General features: G+C 48.8%; 2 protein-coding genes across 4 annotated transcripts; both read right to left on the reverse strand.

Moving 5' to 3' along the window:
* Window positions 1-2,117: 2,117 nt before the first annotated feature.
* Window positions 2,118-3,966, reverse strand: LOC100835810 (protein LOW PSII ACCUMULATION 1, chloroplastic). Of its 3 annotated transcripts, none has more exons than XM_010241808.3 (4): window positions 3,592-3,966; window positions 2,882-3,490; window positions 2,706-2,756; window positions 2,118-2,606 (listed from the first exon to the last, which is right to left on the reverse strand). In XM_010241808.3, exons 1-4 carry the CDS (start codon window positions 3,774-3,776, stop codon window positions 2,468-2,470), a joined length of 984 nt encoding a protein of 327 aa, XP_010240110.1. In that variant the 5' UTR covers window positions 3,777-3,966; the 3' UTR covers window positions 2,118-2,467. The 3 variants fall into 3 exon arrangements, with proteins under 3 accessions (XP_010240110.1, XP_010240109.1, XP_014751393.1); XM_010241807.3 differs by having other exon boundaries at window positions 2,882-3,493; window positions 3,592-3,964; XM_014895907.2 differs by having other exon boundaries at window positions 2,882-3,493; window positions 3,597-3,754.
* Window positions 3,967-6,550: 2,584 nt separating this feature from the next.
* On the reverse strand, window positions 6,551-8,108 carry LOC100836117 (benzyl alcohol O-benzoyltransferase). Its single transcript, XM_003581356.2, has 2 exons — window positions 7,581-8,108; window positions 6,551-7,474 (listed from the first exon to the last, which is right to left on the reverse strand). Exons 1-2 carry the CDS (start codon window positions 8,028-8,030, stop codon window positions 6,551-6,553), a joined length of 1,374 nt encoding a protein of 457 aa, XP_003581404.1. The 5' UTR covers window positions 8,031-8,108.
* Window positions 8,109-11,845: the final 3,737 nt, after the last annotated feature.

Here is an 11,845-nt window from a genome sequence, read left to right on the forward strand (position 1 = left end):
GTGAATAGGTCTTAGTATATTGGCAAAAAACATATGAATATACAATGAAATTAAACAACTAGGTGAACTACCTTATCTTGCTCTGTCTTCCCGCTTTCGTGCCTATGCATAATTTGATCGTAGCATCCACAAAACCTACCCACTTGTTCTTTCAGAACGGACCAACGACGTGATAAGGAATTGACACTGCGGTCACTACTTTCTGGCTTGTGCAATTCATACTCCTCATGGATCCTATTCTAATAAGTCGCACTCTTTTGCTCAGTACCTACTATTGGATCCATACTAGCATGCAACCATGCAGCCACCAACACTTCATCTTCTTTATCACTGAAATTTCCTTTCCTCTTGTTATTTGCTTTTACTGGAGGAGTAGGAACTTCAGCTTGCATTGGCTGAGCTCCAAATTGACTGCTCAAATTTTGGCCCCAAGCTTCTTGAAGATATCCTTCACTCAACAAATTTGTGTACAAACCCATGGGACTACCCTGGCTATCCATCAAAGCACCCTAAAAATATTTTAGGAAATTTAATCAAAACTGTATGATATGCTCTCATGAAACAACAAAATTGATCTACCAATCTACATCTACATTTCTATAAAATTGATCTATAAATATTTCTATAGTAGCACACATCAATCTACACAAGATTTTCATCTCTCTGTCTTTCTCCTATCAGACATCGCGCTGCGTCCCCGTCCCGACCCCCTAGCGCCGCCGCCTGCCCATCCCGCCCCGCGGCGCCGCCGGCCTCCCCATCCCGCCTCCATCGAGTGCCGTAGCGCCTCCGGCCTCCCCTTCCCGCGCCGCAGCACCGCCGGCTCCTCCCCATCCCGATCGCAGCGCCGCCGGCCTCCCCATCTAGCGCCGCAACCACGGGCTTCCCCATCCGCCGCCCCACCAAATCCGACCACCAAATCAACGCTGCCGACCACAACTACACAGCAGAGAAGGGAGGGAAGGGGGAGGAAGACGAACCTTGGCGCGAGCAGGACGGATTCCGTTGGAGTCGTTGCTTTCGGGATCCCCGATCCGGCTGCTGAGTTTCGGGCGTCGGGAGGACGATATCGGGAGCGCCTCAATTTAGGGAGGACGAACGGGGCTCTGCTAGACAGAGTTTTGTGGCCAAAAGCCCTAAGTTTGAGGATAGGGAGTCATATAAGGAGTCTCTTGGACTTGCTTATTCCCATCTTCTTCAACGGATTAGGTTCTTTTATTTTAATTTCTGCATTCATGACTTGTCGACTTGTGATTTTCCATGCATGCTGGTTGACTTGCCTATTTGGCTATTGTTCACGAGTTGACCTCCTTGACTCTTAGTTTAACTTGGTGTCCGTTACATAAAATCTACAGTTTTGCTATTTCTTAGACGATTGAGAAATAACTATATTTTAGTCGATGATAACAACTTTTTGATTCCTCATCAAGTTCGTGTAAGATTAATGTAGCTCTGATGGATAAGAAAATCTTGATTGAATGACTTCGATTGTTGACTGAAACCGACCGAGAGATAGACACTCGCTAAAATTTATGACCCGATACTTTAAGGAAACTACTATTCCCTAACAGCTCGTTTGGCACCCATCATTTGGGCATAAAATTCTGGAATTCATTTTGAATTCCAGAAACCAACTTATTTGGGTGTCACAGAATTGGTCATAGGAATCCAATCTCAAATTTCATGAATTATACTATAACTAACCCAATTCCTCTCTAAAAGCCATCATTTCTCTAGAATTTTCTCTCACTCTACAATTACATGTGGTAAACAAACATGATTTTTGAACCCGGAATTCAAATTCAACCAAATGAAATCCTATCAAAATTGGATTTCATTTCATTTCTACCAAATGAACTGAATTCTTGGTTGCCAAACGGGCTGTAACATTAATTTTTGCAATGGCTATAGAACATTTTTGCAATGGCTATAGAACTAAACCATTTTCACAAATTTATGTTTAAACACTTCCAACACACTAACAGAGTAGAAAACCCAGAGATGATGCCCTCGTAGATAGTTTAGTTGTGACGGCATTAACACCACGTATATATATGGTAACACTGAAAATTTAACCTGAATTTGATCCAACAAGAGGAACTAGAAAGAGAAAGCCGTGCTCAAAATTTACTGCCGATACCAAATTTGAATTTTACATTTTGTACCAACGACGCACAGTTTCTTTCTTTGTTCATTTGAAATTTTACAAGAGAATTAGAAATGCTTATTGAACACACACACTGTATTAAACTCTTTTTTGAACTCGGGCAACCTTTATTAACTGTTAAGAGTCACGTCATCTACAGAAAGAGGCTAAACAAATGAAGTGGGTGATCCTCCCGAGTCCCGAACACATGAAGTGATGACACTCGCTTCCTTGGCTAGAAAACTGCAGCCCGGCAGCCTCATCGTCACTGCCGTTACCATAGCCGCGTCAATATTCAACTTGAGCAACAAACTGGCAAGACTACACCCTCCCGTCCATTCCATCTAAAAAACCCGACCACATTCCTTTCACTAGCGGCAATTGCGCCACGAAGGCTTGCCATGGAGGGTACCCGACGCCGCTGCCACGGACGCGCCCGTCCATCCTGAGCGACAGGTACCTGCGCACGCACAAGACCCCGTGGCCATATTACGAGGTAAGAAAGATTGAGCAAAAATAACGTTAGGAAGACTTCACACGAGTTTGCAGTGGTACTTACACAGGGGAATCAGGTGCCACATTGGCCAGCTTCTTCTGCTCCTCCAACCATCTGCAAGAAGCAGAAGTAGTAGCAATTAATCACCGTAAGGAGGAACTCGGCAACTCGCCATTCTTTTCTCTTCTTCTGAGTAAGACATCAACGTAAAAATTAGCGCAGGTTGATGTGCTCCATACTTGGCCCATTCGGAAGTGTAAACCGGCGTGAGCTGCCAAAGCCTCTTGCTCTTCTCACCGATCCCGTCGCCCTCATTCTCACCCTCCTCCGCTTCCCCGTCGAATTGCAGCGCCGGCGTGTTCCCGTCCGTCGGGAAGGGCAGCACGAGCACGCCCCTGTCCATGAGGTCCTTCAGGAACGGCTTGCTCCGGCGGAACGACTCCTCGACGAACTCGGCGGGTCCCGCGACGATGACGAGCCGCGCGCTGCCCCGCAGCTCGCCCAGCGGCACGACCCTGCCGCCGGCGCCGACGCGCAGCTTGAGCCTGGACAGGTTCTCCTCCCGCGTGAGCCTGGCCACCTGGGCGTCGCTGGCCTTCCTGTCGCGCGAGTAGAGGAAGGCGAAGACCGCGACGGCCGCGACGTCGATGCCCAGGCCCCTGAGCGTCTCCGCGGCGCCGGCCAACCTCGCCGGGTTCGTCAGGGCCGGGACGAGCTGCGTGAGCGCGATGAGGCTGCCCAGGCCCGCGCTGGCCATGAACGCCAGGTAGAAGAACATCCGCACCGACCGGAACGGGGACAGGACCTCGCTCCTTATCTTGGCCATGGAATTACTGCTGCTGTTGCTGCTGCTGCGAGTTCGAACGAGGCATGACATGACGACAAGTCCGGAGCCCAGAACAGAACACAAATCAGAAGAAGACGAAGAACAAGACAGGGAGGCGTCTACCTTACCTCAGGAGGAGGAGGGGAGGGCTTGTTCGCCGCGGAGCAGCGGAAGCCGGGGCGTGCTCTGCTGCTGCCGCTGCAGGATGAGGAGGGCGATGGCTTCCGAGCAATCGGCGGCAGGGAGAGGAGAGGGGTGGAGAGGCAGACGGTGGGCGGGGAGGGGATCAGCCGCACCGGCACCGCCATCCCTCTTGGTCTTGGTGCAGCAGGTTGCTCGGCTGCCCCCCGGCCGCAGCGTGCACGGCCGCAGACCGGAGCTTCTCGCTGACTACTCTGCGGTGGAGGGCCGCGTAGGATTGCCTTTCCTTTCTTCTTGTTTTTCTTTTCTTTCTTTTTTAACCGTCACTTGAATTTGTGGCTGCAGAGAAGGAGAGGACCGGCTTGGCCGCTTGGCATTGTTGTAGGCAGGCAGGCAGACACGTTGTGCTCTAGCCGTGCCGGCGTGCCACTTGTGTTCGCATGGCTTTCTGAGTGCCGAGCTGCTGTGGATAACCCGTTGGCCAACAACAGTTAAGAGCAACTGGCAGGTTACCTAAAAATCGTCATTTCCTAGAATAACTGTCACCATTTTCTAAATCTTGTGAAAGATCTGCATGGCCAAATCTATAATTCAAGTCACGCACTCCCATAATCCGCTTTTTTTTCTTTTGTAAAATTAACTTCAACTATTTGTATTATATCAAAATACTTCGGAGTTGAAGAGAAGTATCCAAATGACATGTGTTATTTTACAATAACCCATGTTTGTAGTAATGAAATACCACAACCTACCCAATATTATATATGAGAATTCTAATTCTCTATGATATGCCTTCCCTATAAAGGACCCAAAATACCTTGCTTACGTATCATTGGAAAGTGTATTATGGTATGGAAATGCATTCATTTTCTTTGCATCGATTGTGATTCCCAATACTACCGGAGTAAAAGAAGGGATCTAAGGAAGAGCATAGGCTAAACTTTTTGATTTTTTTATTAGTAACAAGTAAATACTTTGTTTGGGCGTAAGAAACTTGTGATAGTGAGGGGATAAAGACCAACTAATCAAGAGACATGAGACAATCCACAAAGCAATTGATCATGATCAAATTTGTAAGCCCACTTGGATATTGAGCATTTACCCATAAGAATAGGATTATTTTCAATGAGTAGTTGTAGGTGCAACTTTGGAAAAGATAATCTGATAAAGCTTTTCTTGCCAAGACAGCTACAACAGGTTCCCTAAATGATTCTCAATCCCTAAATTTTTAGGGAAGTTTCATATTTTCTCTCTCCTCTTCCCCAAATGTAGGGAACCGAGAGCTCGTTCCCTAAACCTGAAAAAGTGTCGACGCAGAAATACCGTCTGATTACACCTTGCTTCCGCCTCTCCTGACCCGGCTGCTCCGGCTTGGCCGCCGCCGGCCATTTCCAACCTCATCCAAGACCACCCAGCTCGGTCGTGAGCCTCGCCGACCCCATCCCCGGGCTAAATCGGGGTCAGAGACGACGCCATCTTGCCCACGAACGCCTGTTGCCGCCGTCGATTTGGCCGGCACAACCATCGATTCGCGCCGCTGCAACGATGAAGAGCTTCGCCGCAAACTCCTAGGCAGCCCAGCGAACTTCCAGTGGCCCTCCTTGGTGCCCGGCGGCCTCCCCACGGCCAAATCTCACCGCCAATGCTTGGGCGGATGGGTGTGGCGCGGCGGCATGCTCGGGTGGATGGGTGGGAGCGTGGCAGCGAGCTCGTGCGGACGCGGCAGCAGGCGCGGCAAACGGCCTGCTCGGGCGCACGGCAGAGGGCGCCGAGCGAGCATGGGGTGGCGGGCGCGTGCAGGGACTGCATGGGGCGCGCAACGGAGCAACGGCGGCGCGGGAAAAAATCACTGACGTGGCAGCCATGTGGCGTGTTTAAGCCTCGCCGAACCGTTTTTGGACTAAAGTGACACAGCAGTTCCAGTTTAGGGGTTTAAGTGTGTGTTTTCTGAGTCCGTGGACTAAAGTTTTCATTTTTGCCGAGTTCATGTAGTAATGATGTATTTTAGAGTAAAATGCACTCACGGTCATTGAACTCGGTTGCGATTCTCAGTTTAGTCATTGTATTTTGGAAATCGAAAGTTACGGTCCATGAACTTGACGAAATGTCTCACATATGGTCACCGTTACCGTATTTTGTATATATCGGTCCGTATCATGTGCCAGCTCAGCACAAACTTTTGCAATTTTTTTCCCTGAAAAATAATTCACAAGGACCAGATCGCATTTTTTGCATTTTTTTCGAGGGGCCAAATGCAAAAAATCCAAACAAAGTTGGTACAGGATACTGACTGATACGTACAAAATACGGTACCGGTGACAGTATGTAGGATTTATCATCAAGTTCACAGACCGTAACTTTCGATTTTCAAAATACAGTGACTAAGTTAAGAATCGAAAACAAGTTTAGTGACCGTGAGTACATTTTACTCTGTATTCTACTCTAGATGAAATACATGACACTGCGTCCAACAGAGAAACCAAACCCAACATGACGCAACCCGAACTACTCTGTTCGGTTTAAACTCCAACTGGAGACCCTACTGCAATACAATCTCATGATCGCACAGGATTCACCTTTATACCTTCGGTGATCCATTACAAATTCAAAGACCCGAGTAGGGGTGCAACATAGTGATCCTCAGGGTACCCGTTGACCCTACTTAGTTCATTTGGTTGAACTAAGAGGGTCAATGGGTACCTCGGTCACAATTTTGCAGGTCTAGACCCGAGGAACACGACGACATGATACATGCAATGTGCTTAATCCACATGCTTATTTGGATTCCCAGTTATGTTTGGAATGCCCTTATTATGCCCCAAATTGAAGGTATGGTGTTTGGAGTTTTGTTTGTACTTTGGACCCGGCCATGGGCTACGACCAGATCCATGTGTTGTGTGCAATCTTGGAAGACGCGGATCGTCGCGCCATCGCACGAGGCCTACATGTCGGAAAATTCGGCCGACTCAGAGCACCCCTGGCGCGAAGAAGCGCCGTCGAGCCCCGCACGCACACAAGCCGTGAATCTCTCCATGGCGCGCGGCGGCAGGGACATCGGAATAGTAATCGCGCCGCCTGCCGTGGGGATGTGGAACGTGGATAGAGTCGTCGTGGCGGGCCCGCCGTAGACGGGCATGCCCCAGCCGAGGTCCGCCTCGTGCAGCTTCGACTTGGTCAGGTCGGACACCAGATACGCCCGCGCCGTGGCGAACCGCGGCCGCCCGCGCAGCACCAGCGCGTCCGCCGACGACTGCGCGTAGTCGTCCGCCGCGGCCAGGGCTACGGCCGCCGTGATCAGCTCCACGGCCCGGCCCAGCGGGCCCGAGCAGAGCTCGCGGGCCGTCGTCCGCGCCAGTCCGTACGTGAGCGCGTTCCCGTAGAAACCCTCCGGGAGCGGGCGGCCGTGCAGCTTCCCGCGGGCGTTCACCGCGAACATGAACCGCGCCTCGTCGCCGGGCTCGTACTCGAGCGCCACGGTCCGGCAGCGCCAGGCGAACGCCGACAGGAGCAGGAACCGTGAGCATCGTGGCCTCATCTGGGGCGGGAGCTGCTGTCTTAGGGAAGCGATCTCGTCGGGGCCGAAGAGGAACGCCCGGTGCACGAGCGTGTCGCCCGGCCGGAGCTTGTCGTTTTTGGCCGCGGCAGGCTCGTACGCGGGCTCGAACTCGGGGTGGTCGTAGATGGGACGCGGGGGGTCGCGCGCGTCGAGGAGCTCCCTCGCCCACACCGGCCGCACGCTGGGCGCCTCCTTGCCTCCCGCGAGCTCGCAGAGTGCTTGCAGTATCTGTGCCCCTCCCGGCGCGTCCACGAGGCTATGGCACATCTGGATGCCCAGAACGAAGCCGCCACACCTCAGCCTCGTCACCTCCATTATGTCAGTGCCACGTAGCACACATAATTAGTCAAACACAAATTAACTGTGTTTGGCAATTGCAATACCAATTCAATGAGTACGTATATGCCTTAACTACCTGAACGTAGAGCAGGGGCCGGTCGATGACGACGTCGGAGTTGCTCTCGGGCAAGCACAGGAGCTCGCCGGCGCAAGGGACCGGCGGGCACAGCGTGTCGCCGAACTGGTCCAGCGCGACGTCCGCGTCTGCCGCGACGAAGCAAGCCCCCTCGGCGGTGCAGTCCACCACAAGCTTCCTGCCGGCCAGCTCGCGAAGCCGACCGGCGACGGGGTAGTAGTGCACGAGCGTCGCGGCCAGCGCGTCGCGGATGACGCTCGCCGGGTCGGCGTGGCGCTTCGACGGGGAAGCCCTGTAGAAGTGGACGACGGAGCGGTAGAACCGGAGGCCCTCCTGGTCGTCGAGGTCGGAGAGCCGCTTGAGCTCGCGCGGCGTCGGACCCGCCGGCGCGACCAGCTGTGGCTCGCCCCGGCGTGCCACGAAAGACAGGGACGACGCATCAATGGCCATAGCAGATTAAGCACAGAACTAAGCTAGCTAGCAACCACGAGACGAGATCGAGCGTTGGCGGAAATGGCGCGCACTCGATCGAGATCCTGCTTCGTGTCAGATGCATCCACATTAACAGACATACTTATATATAGCAATTGGGTAAATAGGTGGGTCCGGCGGGCAGGGTATAGCTTTTTGGTATAGCTTTTCTACGGTACTTGGGAGGTACGAACGGTATCTTCTCGTCTAATACTCGTATTTTCAAAATTCAACGTCGATAGGGAAGGAAGAGGAACTGTACGTGTGATAGGCGGCGGCCGTCAGCGCGTCGGAGAAGACCTAGAGCAAGGACACTATCCACGCGCGCGGCATAGCAAGCCGTGTCATTGATTGCTCGTTCACTCTGCCCAAATAGTGCTTAGTACGATCAGAAAGCCACCACAACTTAACCTCGCCAGCGCCCCGCCATGGAGCGACCACCGGCGAGCCAGGAAACAGAGACTCCAGCTAACAAGTAAAACACGACAGAATTGAAAAGCAGCACCAGACTCAGGCGCTGAATTTTTGGGCTTCAGTTTCAGCTTTTTGTGCTTCTAGCAATCTCAAAAACACTTTTTCCGTTTACACATGAAGCTGAGCTTGTTAGAAGCACCACCGGACGTGCTTTTGGTGATTCTAACTGAGAAGCACCTCCGGACGTGTTTTTGGTGCTTCTAACTTCATGTGTAAACGGAAAAAGTGCTTTTGAGATTGCTAGAAGCACCAAAAACTGAAGCTGAAGCCCAAACAAACAGGGCCTGAAACATCAGCCAGCTTCACTGGATTTCCTTGAATACACGCAGGCCAACCGCAGGAGCAAATGAGAACTCATGGGATTAGCCACCTGCGCGGGCCTGGAGCTTGCGGAGTTTTCGGACTAGCAAGAACCAGCCTCCTTTTCTTGAGCAGGCAGGATCTGGGGAGCTGCCAGCGCCTTCGACTCCAGGAACAAGGTAGTATTTGTTCAACACCGGTAGATTCCTCTTGGGACAGGTAGGTTACCAGCACTTAAATAAGCGAAGCAGCCTGTGCCAAATGACCTGTAAACCAAACAATAACATGCGGCCAAAGTATAAATCATTACGAAACTTTCACCAAGTCCACAAAAATGTAGAAGTAACCATATTGACAGTGAGGTTTTTATTGTTGCTGATCCACCATCTAGCCACATGGACCACATCCTCATAACAAGACACATGGTTTTTCTAGCATAACTGCTAAATCGTTCCAGAAGAACTTGGTTGTATCACAGGCAAAGAAAAGGTGATGTACACTTTCAGGTTCACTACAGAAAAGACAGGAGCCATCAGCCACCTGCTGTCGTTTACTGAGATCATCTCTTGTCAACATTTTATTACGGGACAATAATCACAGGGAGAAATGTATTCGAGGAGTGATATTCAGTCTCCAGAGGGCGTGGACATAGACAGGAGTAATACCCCTGAAATTAACTACAACGTAAAGGGATGGGACATTATAAATTCCAGATGAATGGAGGCGCCAGATCAACTGGTCCTTTTCATCTGTCAGAGCAATGCTCTCGACAATTGCTACTATGTCATACTACATCTGCATCAAGCGTTCAAAGAAACCTCTCCTAAAGGAGAGTTTTAAGGGAATCCCATCACAGACCTCAGCAAGTGTTACATTATGCTCATTACAAATGAAGAGATTTTCCAAAACTGAGTAGCCAGATTTGAACTCCCAAACCACTGGTCCTCCCAAAATCTCACATATTTCCCATCCCCCACAGCCCAAGAGTAGCCTTGTTTGGCAGCATGAGCAGCCCACATAATGCCTTTCCAAAAGGGGGAGACATTATTGGGAGAATTAGCAAACAAGTTAGGTTGTAGGTCATCATACTTGTAATTAATGATTTGTTTCCAGATTTTGTGAGAGTCTATCTGATATCTTTTGATCCAAGAGGCAAGCAAGGAAATATTTAGATCTCTGAGATTGGGTATCCCCAAACCCCCATACTCCTTCATGGAGACAACCTCCCAATTTGCTAGGTGATACGTTCTATGGCCATCAAATTGTCCCCCACCCCCCCCCCCCCCCCGCCCCACTCTCTTAATGACTTTATGAACAACAGGTGTAAAGATACACCCAAGTACTTAATAGGTAACTGACTGATTTTACACCCAAAAACTTGGGCCAAGCTACTAGTGTCAGGGTCAGACAGATTAACAAAAATGAGGTCACTTTTATCAAAATTTATTCTCATCCCTGAAAGCTGCTCAAAAAGAGCTAAAATCCACTTCAAATTCTGTGCTTTTTCAAGGTTGTTTTCCAGAAATATTAATGTATCATCAGCGTACTGCAGGCTCACAATTCCCCTGGGTCTAAAGTTTGTAAGCAGACTAGATATGAGATTATTTTAGTTCCCCGTTTCAAAATTATGGCTCTCAACATCATTAATTCTCACACCCACTAAGCCTTTATGTATAAGGGCCTTAATCTTTTTTCTCCACTTCTCACTAAAACCTCTTAGCTCAAGCATTTGCTCCAAGAAGGACCAACATACCCTATCGTAAGACTTCGCATAGTCTAGTTTAAGGATAACTCCCTTCTCTTTGTTTCTATGCAAGTCATGAATAATTTCATGTGCAGACACCACACTCTCCAGGATGAACCTCCCTTTTATAAAAACAGTTTGATTGAAGGATACTAATCTATCAGCACAAAACGCTAGCTTGTTAGTACAAGCTTTTGCAAAAATCTTAAAACCGCACTTAGTTAAAGCAATGGGCATGTACTTCTTTAAGTACACCTGGAGCTCCCACTAGACCAATTGCGTACCGTGGTTGTGCTTGGCGTGGGAGCTACCATGCGATCGGACCTAGATGGATTACCTCAGCTAGCTCGTCATGTCTTCAACATTCGAACACCGAGGTGTCGTAGGCCTGCTTGCTTTCAGTACTCCCTCCGTTTTCTTAAAAAAATTATATTAGCTTTCATTAAGACAAGACTTTGATCACAAATTACTATGTTAAGGTATGATTTATATGACATAAAATTAGTATCGATAGATTCGTTATCAAAAGTACTCATGATACTTGTGGTTTCATGTTATATAACCCATCCTTTAACATAGTAATTTGTGGCCAAAGCTTTGTCTTAATGAAAGCTAATATGAATTTTTTTTAAAGGAACGGAGGGAGTATAAGCTAAGGCTGGTCATAATGGGAGTAGCATATGATACTACCTCTATGTTACTCCCTTCATAATGCATAGTAACATAAACATGGTATCATAGATCACTCATTTATTAATTTACAAGAAACATCATGCCAGAACGCTATGTTACCAGTATCATATTAGGGCATCTCCAATGGTAGTCATTACTAATTCTCTTCTCTCTCTCTTTTAATATGTTTTTTCTTTTCTTACTCTCTTCTCTTTCTTGATGGACCCACGTGCTATCATCTTTCATGTCTTGGTATCCGTGTAGAAGCGGTTACTTTTTCAAGTAACCACTACGTCTTTATTATATTAAGGTCTTATTCTTATTGGTCTAATATTTCTTGATACCCGTATAGTAACCATTGTTGAAGATGACCCGATAGTACATGTCAGCAGGTACTAAGGGTGTGGCATGTAGGACTTTTGATGATGTGGAGAGAAAAAAAGATGAAAGTGAAGTAGTGGTTACCTATATAAAAAACTGTTTTGGCTCTTATACCAAAGACTTAAGTAACAATAAAACACTTGTTGGAGAGATCTCTTGTTACTAAAACCTTACTTTGTGGGTCCCACCTTCTCACATTCGTCTATTGTTTTTTCAATCTTAG

The sequence above is a fragment of the Brachypodium distachyon genome, chromosome 5 (assembly GCF_000005505.3).
Source record: "Brachypodium distachyon strain Bd21 chromosome 5, Brachypodium_distachyon_v3.0, whole genome shotgun sequence".
Classification (NCBI taxonomy): Eukaryota; Viridiplantae; Streptophyta; class Magnoliopsida; order Poales; family Poaceae; genus Brachypodium; species Brachypodium distachyon.

Coding starts and splice junctions, on each gene's coding strand:
- LOC100835810 (XM_010241807.3), bottom strand. CDS start 3,776: ATGGCGGTGCCGGTGCGGCTGATCCCCTCCCCGCCCACCGTCTGCCTC. Junction 3,494..3,591: donor CCTCCTCCTCCTGAGGTAAG/GTAGACGCCTCC, acceptor TCGAACTCGCAG/CAGCAGCAACAGCAGCAGTA. Junction 2,757..2,881: donor TACACTTCCGAATGGGCCAA/GTATGGAGCACA, acceptor TGCTTCTTGCAG/ATGGTTGGAGGAGCAGAAGA.
- LOC100836117 (XM_003581356.2), bottom strand. CDS start 8,030: ATGGCCATTGATGCGTCGTCCCTGTCTTTCGTGGCACGCCGGGGCGAG. Junction 7,475..7,580: donor GGCCCCTGCTCTACGTTCAG/GTAGTTAAGGCA, acceptor GACATAATGGAG/GTGACGAGGCTGAGGTGTGG.